This window comes from Propithecus coquereli, unplaced genomic scaffold (genome assembly GCF_000956105.1).
Source record: "Propithecus coquereli isolate 6110/MARCELLA unplaced genomic scaffold, Pcoq_1.0 Scaffold435, whole genome shotgun sequence".
Classification (NCBI taxonomy): Eukaryota; Metazoa; Chordata; class Mammalia; order Primates; family Indriidae; genus Propithecus; species Propithecus coquereli.
Window position 1 is genome coordinate 2,737,101 of NW_012150119.1, and position 27,078 is coordinate 2,764,178.

Sequence of the window (27,078 nt, forward strand, 5' to 3'; positions counted from 1 at the left end):
TCTTTAACAGTATCATCCATCATTAATAAGGGTATAGTGAAACTGGGCGCTCTCTATAGTCCTAGTAGGAGTACAAAATTATACATCTTTAATTGAGGAAAAAAACTAAATCTACAATAAAAAGAAATTAGTTAAATAAACATTGGAGTATGGTAAGATACTATGTAGCCATTAAAAATGAGTCTCCATATACACACTCACACCAGAAGTAACAGCATATCGCAAGTGAAAAAGCAAGGCACAGAACAGTATTGAAACATGGCCTCATTTTTGCACCTATCATATTTGCTTATTTTTATTTCTCAAACCTACCTTTTCCTCAGAATTTCCTGGAATGTCTGTTAAAATGTATTCCCAGTCTACCCCAGACCTCCTAAACCATAGTCTCCAAGAAAGGGACAGGGAAATTCATGATTATCAGGCCCCCAGGTGATTTTCATATCAGATAAATTGGAGAAATTCTGATCAAATCTAATGTAATCTCCTCCCTCAGTTTATATTCAAACTGAGACTCGGGGAGGCTCTGGGATCTGTCTAACGTAACAGCTATTTAGTAGCAGAATGGGGTCCAGAATTACGAGTGCTGTATTCCAGACGAGCAATCTCTTTCGAGAGTACCTAGCTTATTCAGACCAATAGTCTTACATTTCACTCCCAACAACTTCCCCTTCCTTCTGTCAGACAGGTAACAAAACTTCTCAACGCCATTGTTTCACATGCAGTAACGACCTTTCTTTGTTGATAGCAAATGGAAAGTTTTCCATTTCCACCGTTCCCTAGCAATGTGACATTTTCAAACAGTAGCACAAAGCTCTTTAAATAGAAAAGATCCATTTCCACTGTATCGTGACTCAGTAACAGCCACAGGATTCTTCTCAAACTTTCCTAAAAATGTCATCTTTGGGCTGGACTCAAGAGGAACATTTCAGCCAAGGAGACACATTTTCCACTCTGTCAGGAATGAGCGAGCACGGGGTTGGAACATAAAGTGTTTTGCAATCCTCAGAAAAGCAATACTTCTCACCAAAACCATGGCAACAACTCCATGTGATGCCATCAGAGCCTGGGATCCTTCAGGATCCCCATTCTAATAGGAGACCTGGCTGAGGCCATCACCTGTGTTGGTCAGAACAGTCACCTAGCTGCCCGTTGGCTCCAGAAAGAGAATGGTACCCTACCTGGTTGTTGCCATGGAGACATTGGGAGCAGTGATTCTGAGCTGAGTATCCCTTATGTTGAGTTATACCGGGGGGCAGGTAGCAGGAAACAGACTTCATGTTCTAGTGGCTTCTGATTCTTCATTTTAAAAGAGCCCCTCCCCCCCAACCAAATGGGGGAAATGTATTAAAACACAAGGTATAACATGGCAAAAGTTATTGTTTTCTCATCCAAATAGTTCCATTTGGAACTTGCACCCATGAGACGGAAGTTGAATGTCCAAAATTATGGGTCAGAAATTTGCTTGCCACATCATATGTTCATGGCCTTGAGTGAGCACTTATGTGCTCTGGACCTTAGAGGCTATAACCTGAGGATAATACATACCCCTTCAGGATTATTGGGAGGTGCCAATGATATGATTTACAGAAAAACTTCTATCCCTGAAACTGGCACTTTTCAATTCTCAGTAAGAATTAGTCACCTTCCACTTCCTTATCAGGAATTATCAATGCCAGAGAAACAGGGAAAAGAAATAAAAGAAGGATATAGAAGACAAAAGAACTGATCTGTGATGAGCTAACAACTCAACTTCTTCTATTTGCCCCATTTTGGGCCTTTTCCACCGCACTCTACTTGCTGTGTTACCTGTGTGCCCTCAGTCCTCTCTTCCTACAAATGGCATGACCTCCCCCCAGGGACTGTCAGCCCTGGGAATGGCCGATGAAGGCAGTTATGACTCTTTAAAGGACACACATAGTGTTTTGATTGCAGCCTAAAGCTCCCTTTTCTCGTTCGGATTCTATAACCAGAAACAAACAGAGGGCCTTCTCCCGAAGCAACCATCATCATTATGAAACATGAAGGTATTTGATAACTTTGTAGAGCTTAGAAAGTGTTTAACTCATTAACAATAATCCTCCCAACAATCTTGTGAAGTTGGTGATTATTATTTGTTTTTATTACTAATGTTGTTCCTATCTACACATGGGAAGGCAAGGACTCGTAGGCATAGACTTACCCCAGGTTACACAGCTCGGCAGAGTCAAAGGTGAATCTGTGTTTCCCATTTCCAATGGCCTTGACCTTACCTCTCTTTGGCATCAAGAAAGGCCTGCCCACCAGCGCTGGGCATGTGGCAGAGGTGACTGTCTATGTGATAAAAGAAATGTCACAATGTCCATCAATCCTGATATTTCCCTCCTCTTCAGCCTGCAACTGTCAAGACGCCTGCACAGCCACACCCGAGCATTTCCCTCCTGAGTGGCTCTGCTCCCTCTCCTGGGCACAGGCAAGTGACATCTCTCGCAGGTCACACCCCAGTGGTGTGCAGAGACACTTCAGCTCCAATTCCTTTTTTTTTTTTTTTTTTTTTGAGACAGAGTCTCACTCTTTTGCCCGGGCTAGAGTGCAGTGGCGTCATCTTAGCTCACAGCAACCTCAAACTCCTGGGCTCAAGCGAACCTCCTGCCTCAACCTCCCGAGTAGCTGGGACTACAGGCATGCGCCACCATGCCCGGCTAATTTATTCTATATATTTTTAGTTGTCCAATTAATTTCTTTCTATTTTTAGTAGAGATGGGGTCTCGCTCTTGCTCAGGCTGGTTTCGAACTCCTGAGGTCAAACAATCCACCCGCCTCGGCCTCCCAGAGAGCTAGGATTACAGGCATGAGCCACCGCACCCAGCCAGCTCCAATTCTTGAGTTGGGTACCCAGTTCCAGCCCGAGCTACATGCAGAGAATCCAGTCCTGGTTCTTCCCTATACTTGACCCACTAGTTTCTATACATTTTTAAATAATCATTAAACAGGGGACTGCTTTTCTGATTGAGGAGGCTTTACACTTATTCCTGGATTATAGACTATTAGAGGAATATATTCCTCCTCCTTGGGGAGGTAGGTGCTTAGGGTGGTGGTAGAACTTACTACTCTGCTCCTAAAATTCATTTTGGAGAAAAAGCACATGATAGAGTTTTCAGGAAACATTTATGTTCTTTTTCAAAAAAACACAAGGTAATATAAGATTCTCCCTACCAGACATGAAAATATATATTCGTCTAGAATAACATAAACAGTGTAGCACTGGGACAAGAATAGCCAGACCAATAAGGAATCAGAGTGCAGAGCCCCAGACTTCTGAGTAAAGAACCTACTGGACACAAACATGACTTTCAATTCTGATGACAATGGCCCAAAGAGTGAAAAAATAGGAAAAAAATTGCTTTGGTTCTAGACCTTAAGAAAGACTGACATCCAAATGTCAGAACCGTAAGAGAGACTTCTGCTGTTGATAAAACACATTAGGATGACATAGAAAAGACGCCAAGAGTTCACTTCCCATCGCCTCTCAAGAATAATCAGATGGCCCCAAAAGAAGTGAAGAGAAAACTCCATGAATACCTTACATTTGTAGGTGGCTAGAACTGGGAGTGGGGAGAAGGCACAGGCCAAAAAGTAACCCTCTGCACAGAGTATTTTTAGCGACAGTGGGTCAGTGGAGGTTTGCCAAGAGCTCTGGGAACACAAGGGGCCGCCGCACACTGAGAACAGGGAGGGCAGGGAGGCGTTGCTCAGCAAAGCACAAAAGGGTGTCCAGGAAGGGGCCATGCAAGAGCGGAGGGCAAGGGCTACTCCCGTTAGACATGGAGCACTGACCCACCAGCCAGGCCTCCAGCTTCAGAGGAAAGGATTACAGCAGCTTCCACGTGATGAGAGCGACAAGGCCCAGGGAAACGGGCAGCCCAGCCACACTTTGGAAGCGGGAGGAAAACCAGAACTGATCGGGAGAGCTGTTGTTGCATGTACCAAAGCCTTCAAATGCAGACACTTCCTATGACCAAATTGCTCTACTTCTAGGAGTGTTTCTTCAAGTGATATCAAAGGTGTACTCAAAAATTAACTACAAAGAATGTCCATTGTTGTTTTTAATGGTAAAAACTCAGAAACAAAGTTTGTATCTGATAACGTCCATTTGGTTCAATGACTTATGGAGAAACCAAAAAAATAAAAACAAAGAAATATTCTGCAGCTAGTAAAATGGCATCATTTGAAGGGTATTAGGTGGCATGGAATATATCTGTGATATGTTACTAAGAGTACATAATGAAGGAAAGCTTACAATGTGATCCCACATAAACATATAGGAAAAAGGACCTCAACTTCATGAATCAAATATTAATAAAAGATATCGCTAGGTCAGAGATTATGTCTCCATCTGTTTGGGCTGCCGTAACAAAATACCATAAATTGGGTGATTTATTAGCCACGATAAATTTATTTCTCACTTCTGGAAGCTGGAAAGTCCAAAGTTCAAGGTACAGGCAGATTTGGTGTCTGGTGAGGGCCACTTTTCTAGGTCAAGGTCACCTTCTTGCTGCTTCCTCACATGGTGGAAGGAACAAGGCAGCTCTCCTGAGCCTCTTTTATAAGAGCAACAACCCTACATGTGAGGGTTCTGCCCTCATGACCTAATCACCTCCCCAAAAGTCCCACCTCCTAATACTATCAACGTAGGGGTTAGGATTTCAACATATGACTTTTGAGGGGACACAAACATTCAGACCACAGCAGATGAGTACTTTTACTCCTAGAAGGTTTTCTGTATTTTGCAGTGCTTTTGCATTGAGTGTGTACTGTTTTTGCTTCTCACTGCTTTATCCCTTCGTGCTACATTCTGAAAGGACAGTTCAGCTCAACCTTCTTCCATTCTTTTAGCTTACTAATTCATTTTTAGCTATATTCGTGATGATATTCAGCCATCCATTTGAGTTTGTCTATTTTTATGAACTAAATTTACTTTGATCTGTATTAATTTTTGATTTTTTTTTAATCGCGGTAAAATACACATAATGTAAAATGTACCATCTTAATTATTTTTAAGTGTACAATTCAGTGGCATTAAGTACATTTACATTGTTGTGTAACTACCACTAATCTTGCAAACCTGAAGCTCTGTACTCTCCATTCCCCCTGCTCCCAGCCCTTGGAAACCACTATTCTACTTTATGAATTCGACTACTCTAGGTACTTTATAAAAGTGGAATCATACAGTGTTTGTCTTATTATAACTGGCTTATTTCACTCTGCATACCCTCAAGATTCATCCTTGTTGTAGCATGTGTCAGAATTTCCTTCCTTTTAAAGCTGAATAATATTCCACTTTATTTATCAACCACATTTATCAACCACATGTTTATCTATTCATCCATCTGTGGACACTTGGTATTGCTTCCACCTTTTGGCTATGGTGAATAATGCTGCTATGGGTGCAATGTACGCTATTCAGGTGATGGCTACCACTAACAGCCCAGGATTCATCACTATATGATATATCTATGTAAAAAAAGTGCACTTGCACAATCTATTGAAATTTTAACAAGAAAAAGAAAATAGGAAATAGTACAAATGAGAACTTAGCACCTAGAAAGAGATGGTGGCTCATATTAGAACTTTAGCAAATGAAGAAGTTGACATTACAAATCAGTAAGCAAAGGAAATTCTTTTAATAAATGGCAAATACATATTGTTTGCCAACTATTTGGAATAAATTAGAGTTATAGCCTACCCTTGAACATATACTAGATACCGCATGTGGGAATATTATAGTCAAAGGCAAAGAATGTGAACACGCATGATAGGTGTTAGGCTCAGGAAGAGACCGACTGAACTGGAGGAGGGAGTTTGTGTGGGAATAACTTGTGCAGGAAGAGCCCTCAAAGGCCAGAAAAAGGAGCCCCTGTAGGATGCTGCACAAAGTAATCATATGAAACTAGAGTTGGGGAAATTGTCTGGTAGTACTGTGTAAGGTGTACTGCAGAGAGAGCCTACTAACAAAGATGTGAGATGATCTAGTCTAGATCTGAACCGATGATTCTTAACTTTTATAAGTCCCGGGGACTTACTAAAATCTGATAAAAGTCATAAATCAGTCCATAGAAATATGTATATACACACATGCAAGCAACATTTTTGCATACAGCTTCAGAGAATTAACAGAGCTCTTGAAGACAGGTTTTTGTTTTTTTTTTGCGTGGGGGGGGGATTTATTTTATACTCAGGAAAATTGAGTTTATTTCCCCGACTGATATGTTATGACCATGAGAATAGTAACTGTCCTTTTCACTACTGTATACCAACAGCAAGCAATGTCTTTCGCATGGTAGGCGATCAAAAATGTATTAAACGATTGAATGCATGTAATGAATGCATGCCTTCAATCTTTCTAACTGTAGAAAAACCTGAAAATTATTAACCAAAAAAGACAAGTATGGAAATGAGTGATGTCAATGATTTCTTCATATTAGATGCACAGAATACATTTTTCCCTCTACTAGCTCCTCTTTAATATCATTTTTTTGCTGTTTGTAATGTAATTTTTATCCCTATTTCTTGTTCAATTCCCTTTCCTCTGACGATGTATCTCTCCTTCTTTAGGAGTTCTGCTAAAAAGATTTTGTAGCTACCTATTTAGACATGATACCCCAAATCAATGTCCTAGTCCTGACCTCTCAGCCTTTCTCCAGTACCAGGTCTGAACTGCTTTTCAGGCACATTATTTATTATTTAGCAGGACCCTCCAAAATTCAGATTGTCTAAAATTAAACTTATCATTTTTTCAGACTTCTTTTTCAACTTCAGTATACTTTAACTCTAATGCATGGTCTCAGAACCCTAACATTTTTAAACTTTTGGATTAGAGATGCTTAAATTTTGGAGGCCTTGGCTCTGTTTAGGAATTCTGATGGATGCTATGGACCCACTCCCAAGAAAAAAAATGCACATTTGCAGACATAGTTGCACACATAAAAAAGTTAAATTTCCCACAGCATGTCTAAATACCTCAGGCTAACAACCCCTTTGATAGACAGTAACACATATTTCTATTCTCTTCATATCACCACATTCTTCCAATTTATTTTGTTCAAAATGTTTTGCATATTTTTCTCTTTCATTTCCATTTCTATTGCTTTCATCCAGCTCAATCTAAGTCAAAACAGCTTAATGTCTAGAGAACTTTAACAGTCTTCAAATTGGCAGATTCTAATAATAGGAGAGCTCTATATACTTTTCTCTTTGTTGGATTAAGATCCGTGATATTAAAAGACAAATTAATTGAGAATTCTTACTTAGAACTGGTATAATGTGTAGAATGTGTTATTTGATGGAGAACTTGGAAAACAGCTTACTCCTATCACAACATTTTGATAGAATTCATTAATAAAACCATCTGAGCTTAGAAATTTTCATATATGGGGGGAGGAGGGAGATTTTTAATAATCAATGCAATTTATTTCACAAATGTAATGCTATTCAGATTTTATGTTTTTTCTTCTCTCTATTTTGGTAAGTTGTAGTTTTCAAAACATTTGTCCACTTTACCGTAGTTGTTGAATTTATTGGCACAAATTTGTTAATGATATTCTCTTATTAACTTTTTAATGTCTGCTTTCTCTCAGTGAATCGAAGCTGTTAAATATATTGGCATAAATTTTTCAATTATATTCTCTTATTATCTTTTTAATGTCCATGGTATATAGCTACAACTCATTTTTTATTCCTGATATTGGTAAATTTTATTCTTTTTTTTCCTTTATCAGTCTGGTTAGGAGTTTGTCAATTTTGTTGATCTTTGAAAAGAACCAGCTTTTGGCTTTGTTAATTTTCTCTACTACTTGTCTGTTTTCTACTTTAAAGATTTCTGCTCTAATCTTTATTTTTGTTTAACTTCTACTTACTTTGAGCACACTTTTTTAAAATCTTAAGGTAGAATCTTAGGTCATGATTTTAAACCTTTCTCCTTTTCTAATATAAGCATTTAAAACTCGAAGTTTCCCTCTAATCACTGCTTTATCTGTATCTCATAAGTTGTAATATGGGCTACTTGCACTATGGGATAAATTTTAATATGTTGTATATTTGTTATCATTCAGTTTAAAGTATTTTTGATTTCCCTTGTGATTTCTTCTTTGACCTATAGATTATTTAGAGGTGTATTGTCAAATATTTCCCTTAATAGCACATTGCTTTGGATTTCTAATTAATGTCAATGATCAGAGAATATGCTTTGTATGAGTTCCATTATTTCAAATTTATTTTTAAAAAAACAAAAATCTTTTATGGCCTGGTATGTCTTGGTGAATATACCATGCACACTTGAAACAATGTCTATTCTGCAGTTGTTAAGTGTAGTGCTCTACAGATATTAATTAAATCAAGATATTTGCTATTGTTGTTCAAACTCACCATGTCATTAGTGATGTTTTTATTTAGTTTTATCAAATGCTGAGAGAGGACTCTTAAAATCTCCTGCTCTGACTTTGAAATTGTCTGTTCCTTCAATTCCGTCCATTTTTGCTTCATGTATTTTGAGGTTCTGTTATGAAGTGCATATCTAGTGATAATTGCTATGTCTTCTCGATGAACTCTCCCTTTTATAATTATGAAATGTATTACTCTACTGGTATTACTATTGACTTGAAGTGCATTTTATCTGATATTGATAAAGTTATCCCAGCGTTCTTATGCTTACCGTCTGCATGGTGTATCTTCTTTCCATCTGCTGACTTTCACCCAACCTGAGTCTTCGTATATAAAGTGTGTCTCTTTCAGGCAACATATAATTGATATTGCTTTTGTTTCATTTCTTCTGATAATCTCTATTTTATCCGAGTGGTTTGACTATTACAACTTAATGTCATTATTGATGTGACTGAATTTAGATGTACCGTTTTATTATTTGCTTTGTGTTTGCTCCTCTACTTTTGGTTCCTATATTCCCCTATCTTACCTTTTTTTGGATTATTTGATAGTTTTTAATCATTTATCATTTTTTTAGTTATACTTCTTTGTATTTTTATTTATCTAGTAAATTAAATAAATGCTTTAGGGATTACAATACAATCCTCAATCTTGCACAGTGCACTTACCGTTAATTTTATAGCACTTCCCGTAAAGTGTGGAAACTCTGCAGTCGGGAGGGTGCTTTATCTCATAGCTGGCATCCGTGTCACATTTATGTGCCTTAATAGTATCACGAGACGATGTTAAAATTTTACTCTAATGAGTTATGTACATATTCTTAAAATTAAGAAGAAAAATAAAAATATTTAATATTTATTCAGATAGTGACCATTTCCGATACTCTTTATTCATTCGTGGATAGCCAGGTGCTCTTCTGGTATCATTTCCCTTCATCCTGAAGAATTTACTTAAGCATTTCTTGCAGTGAAGTCAGTTGGCAGGAAATTATCTTATTTTTTCTTTGCCTAAAAATATCTTTATTTCACCTTCATTCCTAGAGGACATTTTCTATTGTTGACAGTTTTTTTGTTTTTCTGCTTTTGTTTCTGTTTTGCTTTTTATCTTCTAGCTTCTATGGTTTCTGGAGAAAAGTCTGTGGTTATTTAAACCAATATTTTCCTTTATAGAATGTGTTTTCCCTAACTATTTTTAAGATTTTTTCTTTATCTTTGATTTTTTAGCCATGAGATTATTAGGTATCTCAGTGTGGTTTTCTGTGAATATTTCAGGTTTGGGGTTTTCGAACTTTTTAAGACTGTAAATTTATTTCTTTCAAAAATTTTGGGGAGTTTTTAGCCATTATTTCTTCCTCTGCTCTTCTGAAATTCTAATTACCTGATGTTAGACTTTTAGATATTGTCATACAAGCCCCTGAGGCTCTGTTCATTTTTTTCACCTCTTTTCTCTTCTTCAGTCTGATGTATCTTCAAGTTTACTGACCCATTCCTCTGATATCCTTCTATTTTACCTCTCCAATAATTTTTTCGATTCAGATGTTACACTGTTTTAATACTTCCATTTGGTTTCTTTTTATGTGTTCTATTTTGCTGCGAAGATTTCTTACCTTTCTCATTTCAAGTATGCTTTCTTTTACTTTATTGAACATAGTTGAAAACGTTGAAATAACTACTTTAAAGTCCTTGTCTGATAATTCCAACATCTGGCTCATCTCATGGTTAGCATCTGTTTATTATCTTTTTTGTTTAAAATGGGTCATATTTTCCAAGTTTTTTGTGTGTAATTTTAGATTGTATGTTGGACATTGTGAGTCTTCTGTTATGTAGACTCTGAGTTCTGTTACAGTCCTCTGGAAATAAAAAACTCATGTTTTTTATTTTAGCAGATGATTCATCTAGGTAGATACAAACTTTAAGCTCTCTCTTGTCTATGTGTATGAAGGTTCAAATCTCAGTTTAATTTTAAGCCTGTGCTATGCTGCTGTGAGTCTGTTCCAGGGAAAAGTCATTAAGGGGTCAACCTAAAACTTGCACAGTTCATGTGCAGAATTGGGGGAACCTCCTCTTTCTCCAGCTCTCTTCCCTGCGTGATTTCCCCCATCATTTTCTGATGGTCACCATGTTGTCTGGCCACTTTTTCAGAATTCCTCTGGTCAGAGAGATGAGCATGGGTTTTATTATTATTATTATTATTAGAGTTTTAGTTGCCTGTGATCTGCCACTTCATGACAACAGCCCACTCTCAGAGCAAAGCTCCTCAAAAAGGGAAACTTAGCCCCATGTAAGACACTTCTCCAAGTTCGAACTCCCATCTATCATCTGCCCGATTTTGTTCACTATTGACAATTCTCAAGTAGCCACTCAGGATTATACATCTATTAAGGGGGCAGAGTTGGGATTTGAACCCAGGTGAGACTCTGAATGCCCTTTTGGTATCACAGGCTGCCACCCAAGCAGAATTTGATGATATTCATCTTGCGAATGACATAGCAGGGAGAGAGGGAGTGTAGCGCTATGAAAATAACATTCACTTCAAAGAGGAGACCAGTATTCTAATCCTCGCTTGGCACAGACTTGCTGCAAAACCCTGCAACCCCGTCAGCTTCTCCCCTCCTCCTTTCTCTGTGTCTACCACAGAAATAAAAATGTACTTCATAGTAATTTTCAGAACTATTCTAGAAATAAAATGAAAAGACCTATGAAAGTATGATGAAAATATGGGATTCTAATCCTATTTAGCCCCACTCACAAACTAACACTTCATTTTCTAAGTTTTACAGCTACGACTTCAACAGAGGAGGACCCAGGAACAGCTGGCTAACCAAGGCATAATATCACGTGAGTACCTGCCTCTCTCATTTACTGATACGCTACCATAGGACCATGTCACTTGGGAGCTGGGAAGTGCCTCAGAGGCCATTTAGTCTAAAACAGTGTATTGGTCTCCCATGATCTTCAGAGAATCTGTGTCAGCAGAAATCTCAGCCCTCAGGTGCTTTGTCTCAGGTGCTACCTACTCACCTGCAAGGGGTTTTCTTTTAATGATACTGCTTATGCCTAAAATCCCAATGTGATGAGTTTGTTCTCAGGGTAAACGTAATTCACTGTGGGCATCTTCCAGCCTTCTCTTACCTTTAAAATTGGATATAATCACTATTCTTTTCAGAAGTATCGATCACACAATCTTTTTCTTACCTCCTCGTTTCCAGGTCTGTTTGGGGGTATTTACGCCCACAGGTAATTGAATATTGTCAAGTGTTTCCTTTCTGGAAGATTGAGTAGCAATACCGCTTTAGCATAAACGATATAATATTGAAATCCTGGCCATAATCTGGGTCAAAGAAGAAGGACTACCGTATCTTTTAGAAGATATATTTGAAATTTCCTACCGCTCAGCAGTTAAAGCTAACTCTTGGTTAGCTATGGAAGTAGGGAAAAGCATGCCCTGGATGCATAAAGTCACAGTTTAAGCTGCTCTAGCTCATACATTCTAACTTCACCACCAACAAAATTTAAAAATCATGATCCATAATGGCTCTCGCAGAAATCCAGGTCTCTGTATAATACTGTCATGAGACTCATGACTATTCAGAGTTTAGTATGCAACAAGTGGAAGTTTGCCCTTGACAAATTGTCTTAAGGTTAGCGATATTGAAGCCCTATGACTCCTAGCCTAAAAATTTTAAGGATAGTCTATGTTTCAGAGCCAGCACAGAACGAAGAATTTTTCAGGCATTTCCTTCTGTAATTCAAAAGTAATTCTTTGTTAATGGCTAAGGCCTACAAACAGGAAACAGTAGGTGACCTTACAGTGGAACCATTGTTAGAGGTTTGCCAAGCACAAAAGAAACAGCTCACCCTGCAGTGTCAAGGCTGTTTAAGCAACACTCACAACCATGCTAAGGAAAAAAAGAAGCAGGTCTACGTGTGGCTTGTTTCATCTTAGCCCCTCCTTTGAGATGCTAAAGACAGAGACAAACCAAAAGTCTGCAGATGTCAGGTCAGCCAAACACAATTTCACTCAACCTGAGACTCTATCCCCTCACTAAGGGAAGGCAAATGGAGCTGACAGACCCTGCTGAGGTCCTCGTTCAGTCAGCCCAAAGTGTTCGCACTGATTTAAAGCTAGACCCATGTGCTTAAATATTCTGAGCCAGGGTCTTGCCACTGGCATTTGGATGAAAATAAACATTTTTTTTCTTAAGTACATAGAGTTAAATCTGGGAATCAGTAAAAATATCCAGTGAAGATAGTGACTAACCCTATAATAACTTTTTTAAATAACACCTCTCATGTAAGTAAGTTATGTAAACCAAATGTTCACTTGTACAGTGGTGTCCAATGGAGATATTTTTCCTCCAGGATTTCCAGAAGCAAATAGCGTAGACATTAACAACACACTGCTTAACAGAAGTTTTGCATCTGTAGACCATTGCATCATTAAGATAATTTCTGGAAAAAAGTTTTGCAAATAATGAAATGATCTTTGTTTTTCATTCAGCAAAATGATAAAGATTTTCCCTAGTGTCCTCTCAACCAGGCTTTCCAAGGGTGTGGATTTGGGTGTGGAAAAGCGTCCAAGCCACAGCAGGTGCACACTGCAGGCCCTGCCTGGGCAGACCTTTTCTGCTCAGCTCGTCTCGGAAAGCTAGACCCGGGATGACACTCTTCCCCTGCTGACAGTCAGCCTCCTCACCCCGCTCAGAGACTGAACACGCAACCTACCTGCAGTGCAGAGCAGCACGCTCCTCAGGGCACATGTGGAAATGCAAACAATCAGGAGAAGCAAAGAGTCAAGAGTCTCGGGATTTTCAATGCTATCCAATTCAACATATGTTATTACAAACTAGACTATGTGCGTGGAACTGTGCCAGGCACTGCAGGGACAACACTAATGAGCAAGATGGTCCTTCTTTGAGATTCAAGGTATTAGGGGAAACAGTGATAAGAAACACACAGAAGTGTAATTCAGTGTGGACCATATCCCGCAAGAGGACGTTTTTACTCCTTCATTCTATTACTTGCATTTTTTGAAACAGAAGGAAAGAGGAAAGGAGCAAGGAAAGGAGGGAGAAAGGAAGGAAGAAAAGTTAATAGTCCTCAGAGATTACCTAATTCTGTGTTTTTTTAAATGTTTTTGATTGTTAAAGAAATCTCAGATAATACACACACACACATACACACACACACAAACACACACACACACACACACACACACACACACACACACGTGCAGCGGCTGAAACGGCGTCAGAGGCCTCTGCCCCATTTACTCCACCTCTCCTGTCCCTTCCCGAAGCCCACTGAGAATTCTCTCCGGAGTGCTGCTTCTCTTCAGAAACGTGCTGGAAAACCCCTGACCTAGCCCAAACCCCATTTATCTTGAATGTTCGTGAAACTCAGGTTGAGGAGGCCTAAGAGATTTTTCTGATGTCCCAAAGCCAGATCTAATGTGGTTTCATTTTCTATAGTTTTGATTTATGAGAAGTTATATGCACGCAAGATAAAATGATTCATAAAATCTCACTCTAGCCATAAGATTTGAAATAATTACAACCCCCCCCAAAGTGTAAAACTTGTCATAAATTGCCTAAATTCAAAGCTGATGGCCAAGTAAGTTGTTAATGGTCCTTAGGTTGTTATCAGAAAGCAGTACTATTTTTAACTGGTCAACAGAAATACTTGCCATCCTTCGGCTGAATTAGCCTTGAGTTTTACGTTAGGTTAAACCTTCAAGGTTTATCCATTGGAAAAAATGTCATCCCCTCCTATTGTGGAGGAGCTGAGGCCAAAGCCTATGTCTCCCGATCCCTGCTTAGGCCCCTTTTCTCAAATGTTCAAGAGGAATCACTTGACCTTTAAAAAAACATACTTAGATTGCTGTCATAAAGTATTTTGTGGCCAAAAAATTCAGTTAGAAATTGGTAAATTAAAAAAAAAGTAATGTGTGAAAATTCCAAGGATAAACCCATGGTTTTAATAAAATGGCTTTGGGTTTTAATAAAATGGCTGCATCATGCTCTACACCTCGCCATGACCAACAGTGAATGAAAAATCCCACTGACTAAGCTATATGTCAGATCTAGTTTCAGCTGCACTCTAAATTAATGATTAAATTGTAAGAGTTCCCCACTGACTCTACTAAGCTGAATCATGTGTAATTTTTAGTTGACTAGTAAAACTAGTCCAATTGGATTGAAATTTTCTTCCTTCCCTCTTCCTGGGCATGCACCCTACAGATTTCGAGGTTGCTGCTAAGTAACAAACAGTCCATTGCAACCAGCAACAAATTCTTTTTTGATATCCCTTAATCACTTCTCTTAAGCATTTACTTCCTTCTTATTTGTGTGCACTGAGTTTAGAATTTCCCCTCTTCAGGTGCTTTGAATGAATTTAAAGGCACCATCTCTTGACTCAAGATGGGCAGGGCTCTGAGGCCAGCACTGAACCCCTAGAACAACTTTAAGCAGTAAGAAAAGGGTTCTCAGGCCAGGAGCATTTACAATATCAGTTGTGAAATTCACATTTTCAAAATAGCCATGAAATCTTAATGAAATAGACTCTCTCAAAGTTAACTTACAAATATTACTTCCTTATGATTTGAACTTCTCTCCAAAATCCCACCTCTGAATCTCAACAGGGAAATTTCGAATTGCCTACTTTGCCACCATCACCTAGGCTTCAAAGGGAATGGCTTCACTGTCCCTCCCTGGCAGGCTCAAGGCTGCGAGATGTCAAAGATCTCTACTTTCTCATGGCTTTAAGTCAGAGCCAATCTCCCCTAGACCTACCGAGTCTGTTCACCTTGTCTTATGCAAATTTTCTCTCCTACAATTCTTTTCCCTGGGTATTACTTTCCTGGGTAAAATCTTAAATGACACCATTTTATTCCAACCACTTCAGAAGCCTTAGCGTAGAAGGATGACTAGCTATTGAGAACTCAGTAAAATGGTCATAGAGCACTTCAGTAAATATGTATTAATCATTGTCTATGAGAAAGGCTCAGAGGAACACATACAGAGGAGACCGTCATGATTTCTGTCTCAAAGGGCTTACAGCCTAGAAATGTCCCTAAATCACTCCCATTTAATTGTGCCCATTAACAATTTTGGACAACTTCACGCCACTACATGAGAGTGGGTGTCCAGGAAGATTGAAGGCAAGGTTACTTTTCCTCTCCCTCTCCCTCTGGCACTAAAGTGAGTCCATGGGGTGGAACCAGGGGAGAGAGGAGAGAATGTTTAACTCATTCTCCCAGAAAACAGAGACGGGATTAGAGAACTAACTTGGATTTTAGAGGGCTCAGAGAGAATGCTGCCTGTCCACAGAGTCTCAGAGAAAGCCCCCGCTGGCCAGAATGAAATGTCTGGGCAGGCTGGTTCCATGATCTGATCGATGTAAATGAACTTAAAGATACATGAGCTGTCTATGAACGGTGCTGCCTTTATTTTTTTTGCAGACTAATCCAAGCTACAGCAGCCACATATTTACTGCAAAGCCTTGGTAAATCCCTGAATTCTGTGATACTTCTGAATAGCAAGAAGAATGAGCGGGGCAGTTCCTGCACCCACACCACATGCAGCTTCACGATAGTTTTGAGAAGTTGCCTGGACAAAGTCTCTCTTCCTTTGCTCAGTGCATTCATTTGACTTGGCTTCTCCCCCACAGCACCCTACCACACACTGTCGGCTGTTTGAGCAGTACACGGCACAAGGGGATTAATCCATCTGCCTCTTCCCTTCTTTCTAACATCTCAAATTCAGAGACAGGAAAAAGTGCCTTGGATTTCAGGTCAACAATCCTACCTTCCTTCTTTTCTCCCATCTCTCCTTCAATTTTCCAGTTCCCTGTTCCTTAGAAAGTAGAAAAGCAGTAATGACAGCAACACTTTGAATTTGTCTCTGTACCCTTCTTCTGAGAAATTCTAAAATCCCCACATATGTTGCATCAAATTTTGCAAGTGTGCAAACCAGGTCTTAAACATTACAAAGCTATGCTGGGAAAATGCACTGTTTTCAGACTCCTAAGACTATCATTGGGGTACTGAATAAGCAATTTATCACCAACATCAAGAGAAAATATAATTTCCAAAGCTTTATCAAGATACATAGCATGTATCCCATTTGCTCAGAAGGAAAGTGCTCACAATCCAAGTTGTCTGTAAAATCAAGCCAAAGAGAGGACAAACATGACAAAGTCCATTTTATAAGTAAGAAACTGAGAGCACAAGAAGACTATCAGACTTGCTCAAGTTTATAGCAAAAATAGATGGCAGAGAAAGGACACAGCCCAAATAGACAGTTCCCAAATTCTTAATCACCCAGGACTTCTTTAATCATAGCCATCACTGCCATAGGTCTTATAATTGAAATAGTTTTTTCTTCCCCCTGAAGAACTCTACATACATTAATTATTAATCCATGTATCATTTTAATAATTAACTAATTTTATGGTGCTTAATTAATTAATTTTTGGTATATAATTAATTGATGGTACAATTTTTTAAAATTAACTAGTGGTGTGTAAATTTACCAGCCAGTGCGTTTTGATGAGAACAACCATAACCACAGCAAGTTGCCACGGTGCCAGGTAGCAGCCATGGAAAGTGATGGCTTCCTTAGCCTAAGCATCTTGCTCTGGGCAGCATTCCCTTTCCCTTCAGCTTTTTGAAATACTGAGAATCAGTCCTGGCAATCCACTGCTCCCATTTTGAACTCCTAGATTGCCAAGGAGCCTAGATCAGGACTCACTGGCCCTATAAAACTCCACTGAAATTTTCTCAAACATGCAGATCAGAACCATCTGGAAGGCTTGTTAAAACAAAGAACCCTGGGTCCTACCTACCCCCAGAGCTTCCAATTATGTAGGTCTGGGTCAGGGCCCAAGAATTGGAATTTCTAATGAGCCTCCAGTTGATGCTGAGGATGCTGGTCCAGGGCCACACCTTGCACGGGTTGCTGCCCCACGTCCCTGGCTCTTTGATTCTGCCTCCTGGTCCTCTCAGTAGCAGTGGAGCTGGGTTCTCTCCAAGCCTGGTAGTGAGGGGTCCCCTTGAACGAAGCTGGGCCCTGCACCAGGCACCCACCCTGTGCTGAGGAGCTGGGCACTGCCCTCTCTGGGTACTTAGTGTCCCTACGGCCTGTTTTCTCCTTTGTCTGGGATCCTGCTGGAGGCAGGAGGTCCGAATGGAGAGTGGGGGACTGCGGGAGGCCTGTCCTTATCTCAGGATCTTTTTCTAAGCTCTTAAGTAAGCAAATGTTTATACACACAGCTGACCCAAATTAGCCAGAGCTCTGGGGACAGAAATAGGAATAGCCCGCAACGAAACTCTGAGGCGAGAACATGAATTCCCTTGTGAGGAGAGATTAATCTTCCTCCAGGGGAACGAGTTAGCTGTGTGGCTGACTGAATCTGCAACAGTATTTTAATTTGACATCACATGGACTTGTTTTTTTAATTTAGAAATCCAAATTCCTTTTTCAATCTTAAATGTCAATGTCCTCTAAATACAAAATTTTGCCATTAGATATTCCCAGGGCTGGCTGGCAGCAAATGTGATCCTTCGTGTATTTTCCAAAAAGTCCACCAGGGAGCAGGGTGCATCATGGCTTTTGCTGGCCCTCAGGGGAGGTGGCTCAAACCCAGAATCTCCAGAGTCACAGAGAAGGCCAACCTCAACCCCAGGGCCGTGACAGGGTAGTTTTCCATGATGTGACCTCAAGCCAGTGCCCCATATAGCACCCCTTAAGCCCTGAGGAGAAGGGCATGTGGTAAAATGCAGCATGTGGACCACTTGGGCTTTCTTCCTAAGTCCTTACTGTATGGGCATAGTTTCTCCCGCCCTGTGGTAGAAGATTCCAGAAGATCTTTATGTTCCTGGCATCAGAGAACTAGACTGTGTGAATCATTTACAGGGGAGTTGTTAACATCAAGAAGCGATGAATTGTAGCTCTACAAAGCTAAGACGCAGGAAATGCAGTGTTTCTTAGAACAATTAATAAGCTCTGGTAATAAGAATTGAATAGCCTCAGGGACAAAAAAACCAGATAAAATCCCCCTAAGTCTGAAGCCCACATAAAACCAATTGTGTTTGGAATGTAAGAGAGATATCTTAAGATATATTCCTACGGTTCCCTTCGGGGAGCTTCTTAAGGAAAAGGATATGTTATTATTCTTAACCACTTAATAAGGCCACACCAAGATCAATTCCTTTTCTGGATTGTTCAAGTAATTAAGCTACTCCAATATATAACACCTAACTAAGTGCCTACCAGGCAATGGGATGAGAGTGCAGATCTCTTGGTATACATTGTACAGATTCACAAGGGCCCACTAGACTTAAACCAGACCTTGCATAATCTGGTTGCCTGGGGGAAATGGGAACTGCCTTCAGAACACCCTCAGCACAAACTCCAACTGTGATCAAATGTAGGGAAAGGCAAGCCTCCTTATTATTGGTGACCAGACCCAAATCAAAGAAAATGCATGAGCAACGCAGTGGAGCTGCACATTTATTTCTCAGAATCACCGAGTAGCAAGAAATGGGGAGGAAAAACACCGTCTAAAATGACTGGTTTTACAGAGAATCCCATTTTAAGAGTGAAAAGCAGCAATCAAAGAGAAACTGGAAAATCAGTTTCCAGATCACAGGGAAATGTAATATTCAAGCAACATATTCATTTTTTTCCTATAAAAAGGGAACCTCTTAATGTTTGGTCAAGGTGAGGAGAAGCATGCCTATCAACTATATTTGGCACAAGGCAGCCATCTGGGACTATTCTGCATGTTCCTGTGGTCAATATTGTCAATGTTGGAGTGAGCAGGGAGATCCAGAGAGAGCATGTCGTGTTAACTTCTAAGCAGCATCCTGGTAGAGTATAATACGGTCCACCACCATTATGGTGGCCACCAGGACCACAGCCACGTCTGCATGGTGTCCAGCAAGCCCTGCTGAAAACAATGTTCAGATTTAGCATGGTCTTAAGGGTTGAATGAGGCACACTTGTGTGGGTGTGCATGGACACACACACACACAAGCACACACACACAGATCTGGCTAAGAACCTAATTTCTATGCTGGCCAAGATTTGGAAAAATACTTCATTGCCTGGAGCTCAAGGTGGACATCTGTTAGGGTGATATTAGAGCTCTGGATCATGCGATTCATCAACTCGTCTAAACTTAAAATTTATGGGGGAAAAAAAATTAATGCAATTCTGTAACCACTGATCAACCTCATCACTTACTATGAAATGATTATGTGTGGTTCCTGATTGAGATTGTTCCAGGGGACCAGGAAAATTAATGCAAAACGTAGAATTTTGCAGAATGATATTCTTCTTCTTTGCCCGGTCAAAGGAGTTTACCAAGTCACCGGCAAGAGGTGGCTGTGAAACGGTGATGAGGAGGATGTAGTGGAAAGACTGGAGGCTGGCATTCAGTCCAGGTTGCTCACGGCTGCTATGTGTTATATACGACTGACCAGTCTCTGTGTCTACTGGCTGTTAATCTTTTAAATATTACACTTCTAAAGGAATTAGGGTTGTCAGAGGACCCACACTCCTAGCCCTAACTTTGTGACCCCAGGCAAGTCATTCCATTTCTGTGGACCACAGTTTCCCCATTCTGTTCAGGGTTGGAGTTAGACTTCCCTGTCTCTAAGGTTCCTTCCAGCCCTCAAAGTCTGATTCTCTGCTTCTCACTCAACACCCTTGGTTGCATGTCCCTGACCTACCAGCCACGTCCTTTATCCAGAGTACAGTCCCTCCCTACAGTAAGCCAAGGCCCCACGCCCGCCCCCACACACAGAAAACAGCCATCCACCCAGCCAGCATCTGCACTCAAGGGCAGAGCAAAGTCAAAGAGGGTGTTAGTTACCCCAGTCTACCCCTCGCCCCCAAACAAGAGTGTTACTTCTGTGCCCAGTTTCCCACCAGCCCCTCTATTTCCTCGGGAACTTGGAATGCCCTGCCTCCAGCACTTCTCTTCCTGTTGCACATTCTGCCTCTGCTGCTCCCTCTGTTTGAAGCCTCAGTTCCACCTTCCTCTGCCTCCTATGGCTTCAGGGCCGCTGGCGTCCTTCAGGCCTGTCCTTTTTGATTGCTTGTGGCCTGTTGAAGGGAATCGCCTCCATTCTGTGCCTAGCTCAGCAAGCACACTAGCAAACCCCACGACACTCATCCATGCCCCTCACCCAGCCTCTGCTCATGTCTTTGTCTTTCTGTTTCAGCACTGAAAAATCCAACTGAATTCCATGAGCAAAGAAAAAATTTGGATAGTGACAAGGTAATTTTTGCAAACGCCCTTCCTGAAGTTAGACTATGTGTTACCGATCTCTGAATGCTAAACTTCACCTGACGCATGTAGGATTTCTACAACAAACTCAATCCATTTGCCAGTTCCCTGCCCCCACATCATATGGAATCTTACTCCTATGAACTGAAACCTGTAGAAACGGGATCAACTATATTAGCTTTAAAACTGCTACTTTTTTAGCTTTTAAAAAAATGTCCCAAATCTTCCTGATGTTGGGAGAAATCACAGTGTGTACGCACTAGAGGTCAAAGAGACCTCAAGAAGGGAAGTAAAGTTGGTTTGTAAGCTGCCTTACCTGTTAGTACAGTCCTTTCTTAGCAGTGATCGGATTTGTTTAAATCCAATTTATTGGCAAGGCAGGGTCTGTGGATACAGAGCTTATTTACAGCTACTTGATGGCAAAAGGAATGTTTATTTCCCTACTTTTTTTTAACATTTGAGGGGGAAATTTTGTACATACTCTACAGCATCCCTGCAGACAGCTCCACCTTCAAGAAGAGGATGAGGCTCTGCAAATGATCTATCTCTAAAGGCCCTTCCGACTCTCAGTGGGTCTGAATCTGCAGGCTTTACGCTTTCCCACGTCCGCTAGGCGAGTAACAGGACAGAAGCATGTGTTGTCATGTTATGTGGGATGGATTTGGGCAATATTTCATCTCCAACCTGGATTAATTTCATGACCACTTTAAGAGGCAGTGGAATAAGATTGATTATAATACAAGCAGCTTAGTACCATGAACTGTTACATTAATATTTTCTTAACATGTACCTATCTGCCTAGCCCTGGAAGGCCTCCGAGTTCGTAGCCCTGATGTGTACCCCAAATTTTTACCTTTTTCTCTTATCTTCCCACATGAAAATTCCTGGAAGGGCCTTCGTAAGTGTTTCTTTTTCAAAGTGTGGGAGACCAGGGAAGTTGCAGGTTTCATTTGTCATTAAAAAATAGAACTTTTCCCCTTTGAGAGAAATTGAGCTTTTCTTAAAAGGTAAAACTAGGTGATTCTTTGTTTGGGTTTTACAGACTGAAAATTCCCTGAAGCACAAAGCCCGAAACAGGTCTGACCGTGCCGATTTGGTTAATATGCATATACTCCAAGGTAAGGCTGCACGAAATCATAAACCAGGAGATGCCTGTCGAATGGTGGGCCATTTCTCCAGTGTTCTTTGTCTCTGCACCGTTGCTAAGCCCTCTTAAAAATCTCCCCTGCCATCACAAAATGGTGGTTTCAAGCAGTCATCTGAGCATCCTAGGCCACACAGACAATCAAATTAGGAAGCCATATAACAGTTAAGAAGGTTTGAGACTTGGGTTCCAATCTTGGCTGTGCCATCTCCTAATTCTAAGGCCTGGGAAATCACATCACCTTTTGGAGCACATAGGAAATGTCCAACACATGTTGCCTATTATTATTAATGTGGATCATCACTCACTTTAAGATGGTATCAGAGCTTCCTAGCTGCATCTGTCCCCACTAGGGAACCGTCTGATTGTGCTTTGCTGATGCCTTTATGTTCCGGTGTGCACGGAATGACAATCTGAGAAAATGGGTGCTGGTCAAAGTGGGCCCAGTTTCATCTTAGGGTGCTGCCTCTGTGCTGGGGAGTGTGAGACAAGACAAACACCTAATTGGCCGCCACATTCTGACATCTGGATGAGGAGGAGAGGCTTCTACTCCTGCCTGATGAGTTGCCTTCCCTGGGACAAGGACCACCCTCCCCAGTCCATTGGTGCCCACCTTCAAAGAGATCCAACCTCTAATTTGACAGTTTGGGGGTCTTTATTCACTAAATACACTCTGCATTCAATGTCTACTAGGAGTTGGCATTTTCTACCAGGCCTCGTGGGTACAGTGACGAACAAAGCACAAGTTCCTGCTCTCAAAGGATACTCACAGTATAACAAAGGACATGAGAATCACATTTACAATCCAGCAGGAAACGGGAGGAAACGCACAGTGTTGGGATGTGCTAGGGAGGGTCAGAGAATCAGAATGGAGGGGGAGGAGCAAGGAAATGAGCTGGAATGTATGGGCCGAGTCAGGTAGAGAAGGACGCAAGGGCGTCGCAGCATGAGGGAACAGCATGTACGAGACATAAGTGCTGTTCCTCTGGAATATGGATTTCCTTGCAAGACTGTTCACTAGCTCTAAGTAGCATGAAAGGTCCTGAAATATGATGGGAACTTTCAGTCTTGGTTCTTTGACCAGCATCATTTCTGATTTTATTCTGCCTTTCCAAGGCTGACCCTTTTCCAGCCCAGGAATAGGTGGGGTATCATCAGACAGAGAACTGTTTTCAGGGTAGGGAAGAGAGAGAAGGAGGACAACGTAGGACTCAAGGGAAGCACTGTGTGGGATGGGAGGCTTTGACCAGCGTGAGGCAGCCAAAGGATGCCAAGCGTCTCAGGAACAGGGAATGAAGGCTCTCAGCGAGGTGACAAAATTCTTACCTTCTAAGAGCCTAGAAGCAACTGCTATGTCAGCACAAAGTCACAGCTGCACAAATAATCCAAGAAATGCCATTTCAAATGAGACACAGGCTTTTCGATGATCAAGTTAGCAAATAACAATAAATCCTGTGTGTGGTGGGGTATGGGAAGTGCACACATTGTCGTGCACTGCTGGTGGGGGTGCCCCTGGGTCAGCGTTCCTGGGGGGCAGTTTGGCAAAGTGTATCAGACTCCTTAAAAAAGTGCCCACCTTAGCCCTGTCATATAATGTCTAGTATTTTGTATGAAGGAAATAATCAGATATACAAAGATTTTTGTTATAATGATGTTTATCAGGGAATTACTTTAGATGGTGAAACATTGAAAACGGTGAAATGTGCGACAACAGGGGATTGGCTGAATAAAGTGTGGCTCATCCACGTGATTGAATACCAGGCAGCAGCTACAAACAGGGCTTTCAAAGAACAGTGATTTCATGAGAAAAGGCTTACAAGATAACATCCAGTGAAAAGAGGAGTAAACAAAACTATATTTACAGCTAAATTCTGGGAAGAAAAAATATATACATAAACATATATTGTAGTTACAGTCAGATTCTGGGAAGAAAAAACACAGACCCAATAATAAATATAAAATGCTAAGAAATATACCCAGGTATTAAAAATAGTTAACTCTAAATGGGGAGATTCCTGAGCCTTTCGTTTTTGTTTTGGGATACTGTTTTAGCATTTTGCACATTTATGAGTACATAGCAATGCTATAATCCAAAAAGCATAAGAAATGTTATTTCTTACATCATGACAATCTTGAATTAAAATATCAGGGTGTGGACCACAGCAGCCCTTGGTTCAGTGCCACATCTCTGGTGGCTCTCATGGGATCCCATCTTCTCCCCAACAGAAATTGGAAATGAGCCCCTCAGAGCACCAAAGATCTGCTAGATACAAAATAACCCTGTTACCACCCGACCAGATTCGTTGCCCACTGCTCAACAGGAAACCAGTAGGCGGAGACAGCAGGGGTTCCAGTGGAGAAAGAGTTTAATATTGCAGGGCGCCATGAAAAGAGATGGGAGGACCTTCTCAAATCTGCCTCCCTGAGAATTTGGGGGCCAGAGTTTTTAAAAATAGTTTTGTGGGCAAAGGGCTAGAGAACTGGGTCTGCTGATTGGCTGGGGATGAACTCATAGGGTCGGGAGGCAGAAATTATCTTCTTGTGCTGAGTCAATTCCGAGGTCACAAGACCAATTGAGTTAGTTCCTTGGTATGGGCCACTGGTCTGGTTGGGTCAGTTGGTCCACTGGAATGCAGGGCCTGGAAGATATCTCAAAGATCAGGCTTAGGTTTCACAAGGGTGATGTTATCCATGGGAGCAATGAAGAAAGCTAAGAATCTTGGTGACCAGCAGCTATGTGACTCCTGAGTAGTGAACAATTATAGAAGAGCAAGCCAGGGAACAATGGCACTGTATATGTATGTATGTATATGTACATGTACATGTATATGCCTATACCTTTGCAGACTTCAGGCCCCTAGCGCAGTACCCACCTTATGTTATGGCCTTTTATTAATATTATAAAGGGCAATTTCAACCCCTGCCCCCAGTAGTTCATCCTCTAATTTCAGAAACAGCAAGATGAAGGGCCAGTGCTGGTAGCAGCTGGAGGCAGTAAAAGCAAAAGGGATCTGTTAGAACAGAGAGAATTTGGAAAGCTTTATGCTGGGACCCAAAAGTAGGATGTTAGTGGTGGGCAGTGGGGGAGGAGCAGTTCAAGGTGCAGAAATGAAGTAAGCAAAGGTGCAAAGGTGAACTCAGTAAGACGTGGAGGGCAGATGGAAAAAGACCAGGCTCTCTGGAGTGCTAGATTTGGGATGGAGAGCACAGGTCATGACGGGAGGTGGATTCAGTTTGTAGTAATCTTGAAAAACTGGAAAAAAAAAAAAAAGAAGAAAAAGAAAAACTGAACCAAGAGACTTGGATGGCGGGGAGCATCTCGTAGGGGGGTACAAAAAGAAAGGAGGACTTTCTGAAGATGAGTCCTGAGTTGGTGTGCAGGATGGGGTCCAGCAACAAGCCCTTGCATGCACCTCTAAGGGGTGGCTTGGAGAAGATTTCAGGCTGAGGCTCCCCTGTTCTCTGGTTTGGAGTACTGACATTTCCTCAGTCTCAAGTGAAGTGCTTCGCAGATGCATCTTCTAGACAAGGCCGATCTGTTGCAACCAATGAGCCATCCCTAGACCTCTTCTGCATGGAGAATTCTAGATCAGTGCCAGACACAAAGTATGGGTTAGGAGATTGATAATGACAGATTAATGGGGCTGAGAGTCCTGTCTGTAAATATCTCATCTTCTAAATGTGTGCAATAGAGAGTGAAGCTGCAAACTCTTGTAGAATCTGAACTTACACTTCTTTGACTTGATTTTCCTTCGAGTTCTTCCACAGAAATAAGGCAGAGCCCAATCTAAAGAGAATTTTTGGTGTCAGCTACATGGGGATAGATTTAGAGCTCTGTACATGACGTTTCTCACCTCTCAAATGATGAGAAAATTCAATTTTTAAAAATTCCATTCTTCAATTAAATAACTGTTTCAAACAAATGTATTTTTCTTTTACAACTGACCTGGATATTTGACTCAGTATCACAGCGTCGACCAGTCTAACATTCTTCAAAAATCATACTACGACTACTAATTTTGACAATAGATCACATTTACCGCGGGCTCAGCCTGCGCCTGTCAACCGAATGTGCACCCAAATGCTGTAGCTTAGGGTCAGGCAAGCAACGCAGGCCCCATGGACTGCTTGCTTACAAAATTGCTAAATTGCACATTTTTTCACAAATCCTCGCAAGGCAAGTTTCTCTAACTTTTCTATGTTCCTCTCTGTTTGCCTTTATTTGGAAGTGTCTGGTCTTTGGTGCTAATTCTTGTGAAGTGATGACGATTACATTGAAAAATTATTAGGATGGTAGAGTACAATGTGACACAATGTTTGTAACCACAAGCCAAAAAAAAAAAAAGAAAAGAAAAGAAAAGAGAAACCAAATCAAATTCTAGAACTGATCCTTTTCACTTCAAACTTCAACCCCTCAGCCTCCACTGCAGAGAGGTCCATTCCAACTGCTCAGATGAAGCTGAAAAGAGCCCGACTTGCAGACGATCTCAATGAAAAAATCGCTCTCCGACCAGGGCCACTGGAGCTGGTGGAGAAGAACATTCTCCCTGTGGATTCTGCTGTGAAAGAGGCCATAAAAGGTAGCTGGAGCATATCTCATGCCTGTCCCTGGCACCCGAGATCCGGGGCAGCCTGAGCTCTGACGCACTAGGGACTTTGGAGGTGGGGGCTTCTCTGCAGACAAGAGCCATGCCATGATGGTTGTCCCAGTGCTTTCCTCATAATCACAGGTCCTGGGGGTTTCTTCCAACTGCTATCCGTGTACGCTGTAGGGTCAAGTCAACACAAGCCAATTTTACTCTAGTTGCTCTGGCAGGTTGAGAACCTGACCAGACATAATCCTCAAAACATCTCCCCTACGAGGTTCCATCACTTAGGAGTCATGACTACAGCCCTCTTCAGCCTTCTTCTTTGATAAAGGGCGGGGCGGGGGCAGGCAGTACAATGGAAAGAGCACTGGCCCCAAACCAGAAGACCTGGGCTCCCAGCTCAGTTGCCCAGGTCACTTGGCCTCACTGAGATGGGGATGACAAAACACACCCTGCCCGGCTCGCAGGCTCCTGGGGGTGAAGTGCGTGTCACACGATGAAAACTCTTCAACCACGCTCACATGCCCCGTGAAGCCAAAGTACAAATACTCCAGGAGGAGACACGACATTCATTCTGTCTTAAACTGTACAAAATCATTTTGCAGACTTTTTGAACAATTGACACCAGTGGACCCAA

At 41.2% G+C, this 27,078-nt stretch overlaps 1 protein-coding gene across 1 annotated transcript in view; it reads left to right on the top strand.

Annotated features, from left to right (window-relative positions):
* MYOCD (myocardin) overlaps positions 1-27,078 on the top strand; it is an 83,331-nt gene that overhangs the window by 23,581 nt on the left and 32,672 nt on the right. Inside the window, exons 2-5 of the mRNA XM_012653933.1 lie at positions 11,187-11,252; positions 20,644-20,699; positions 21,751-21,826; positions 26,271-26,432. Of these exons, the coding sequence (XP_012509387.1) occupies positions 11,187-11,252; positions 20,644-20,699; positions 21,751-21,826; positions 26,271-26,432 (360 nt within the window). The remainder of the gene's footprint in view (positions 1-11,186; positions 11,253-20,643; positions 20,700-21,750; positions 21,827-26,270; positions 26,433-27,078) is intronic.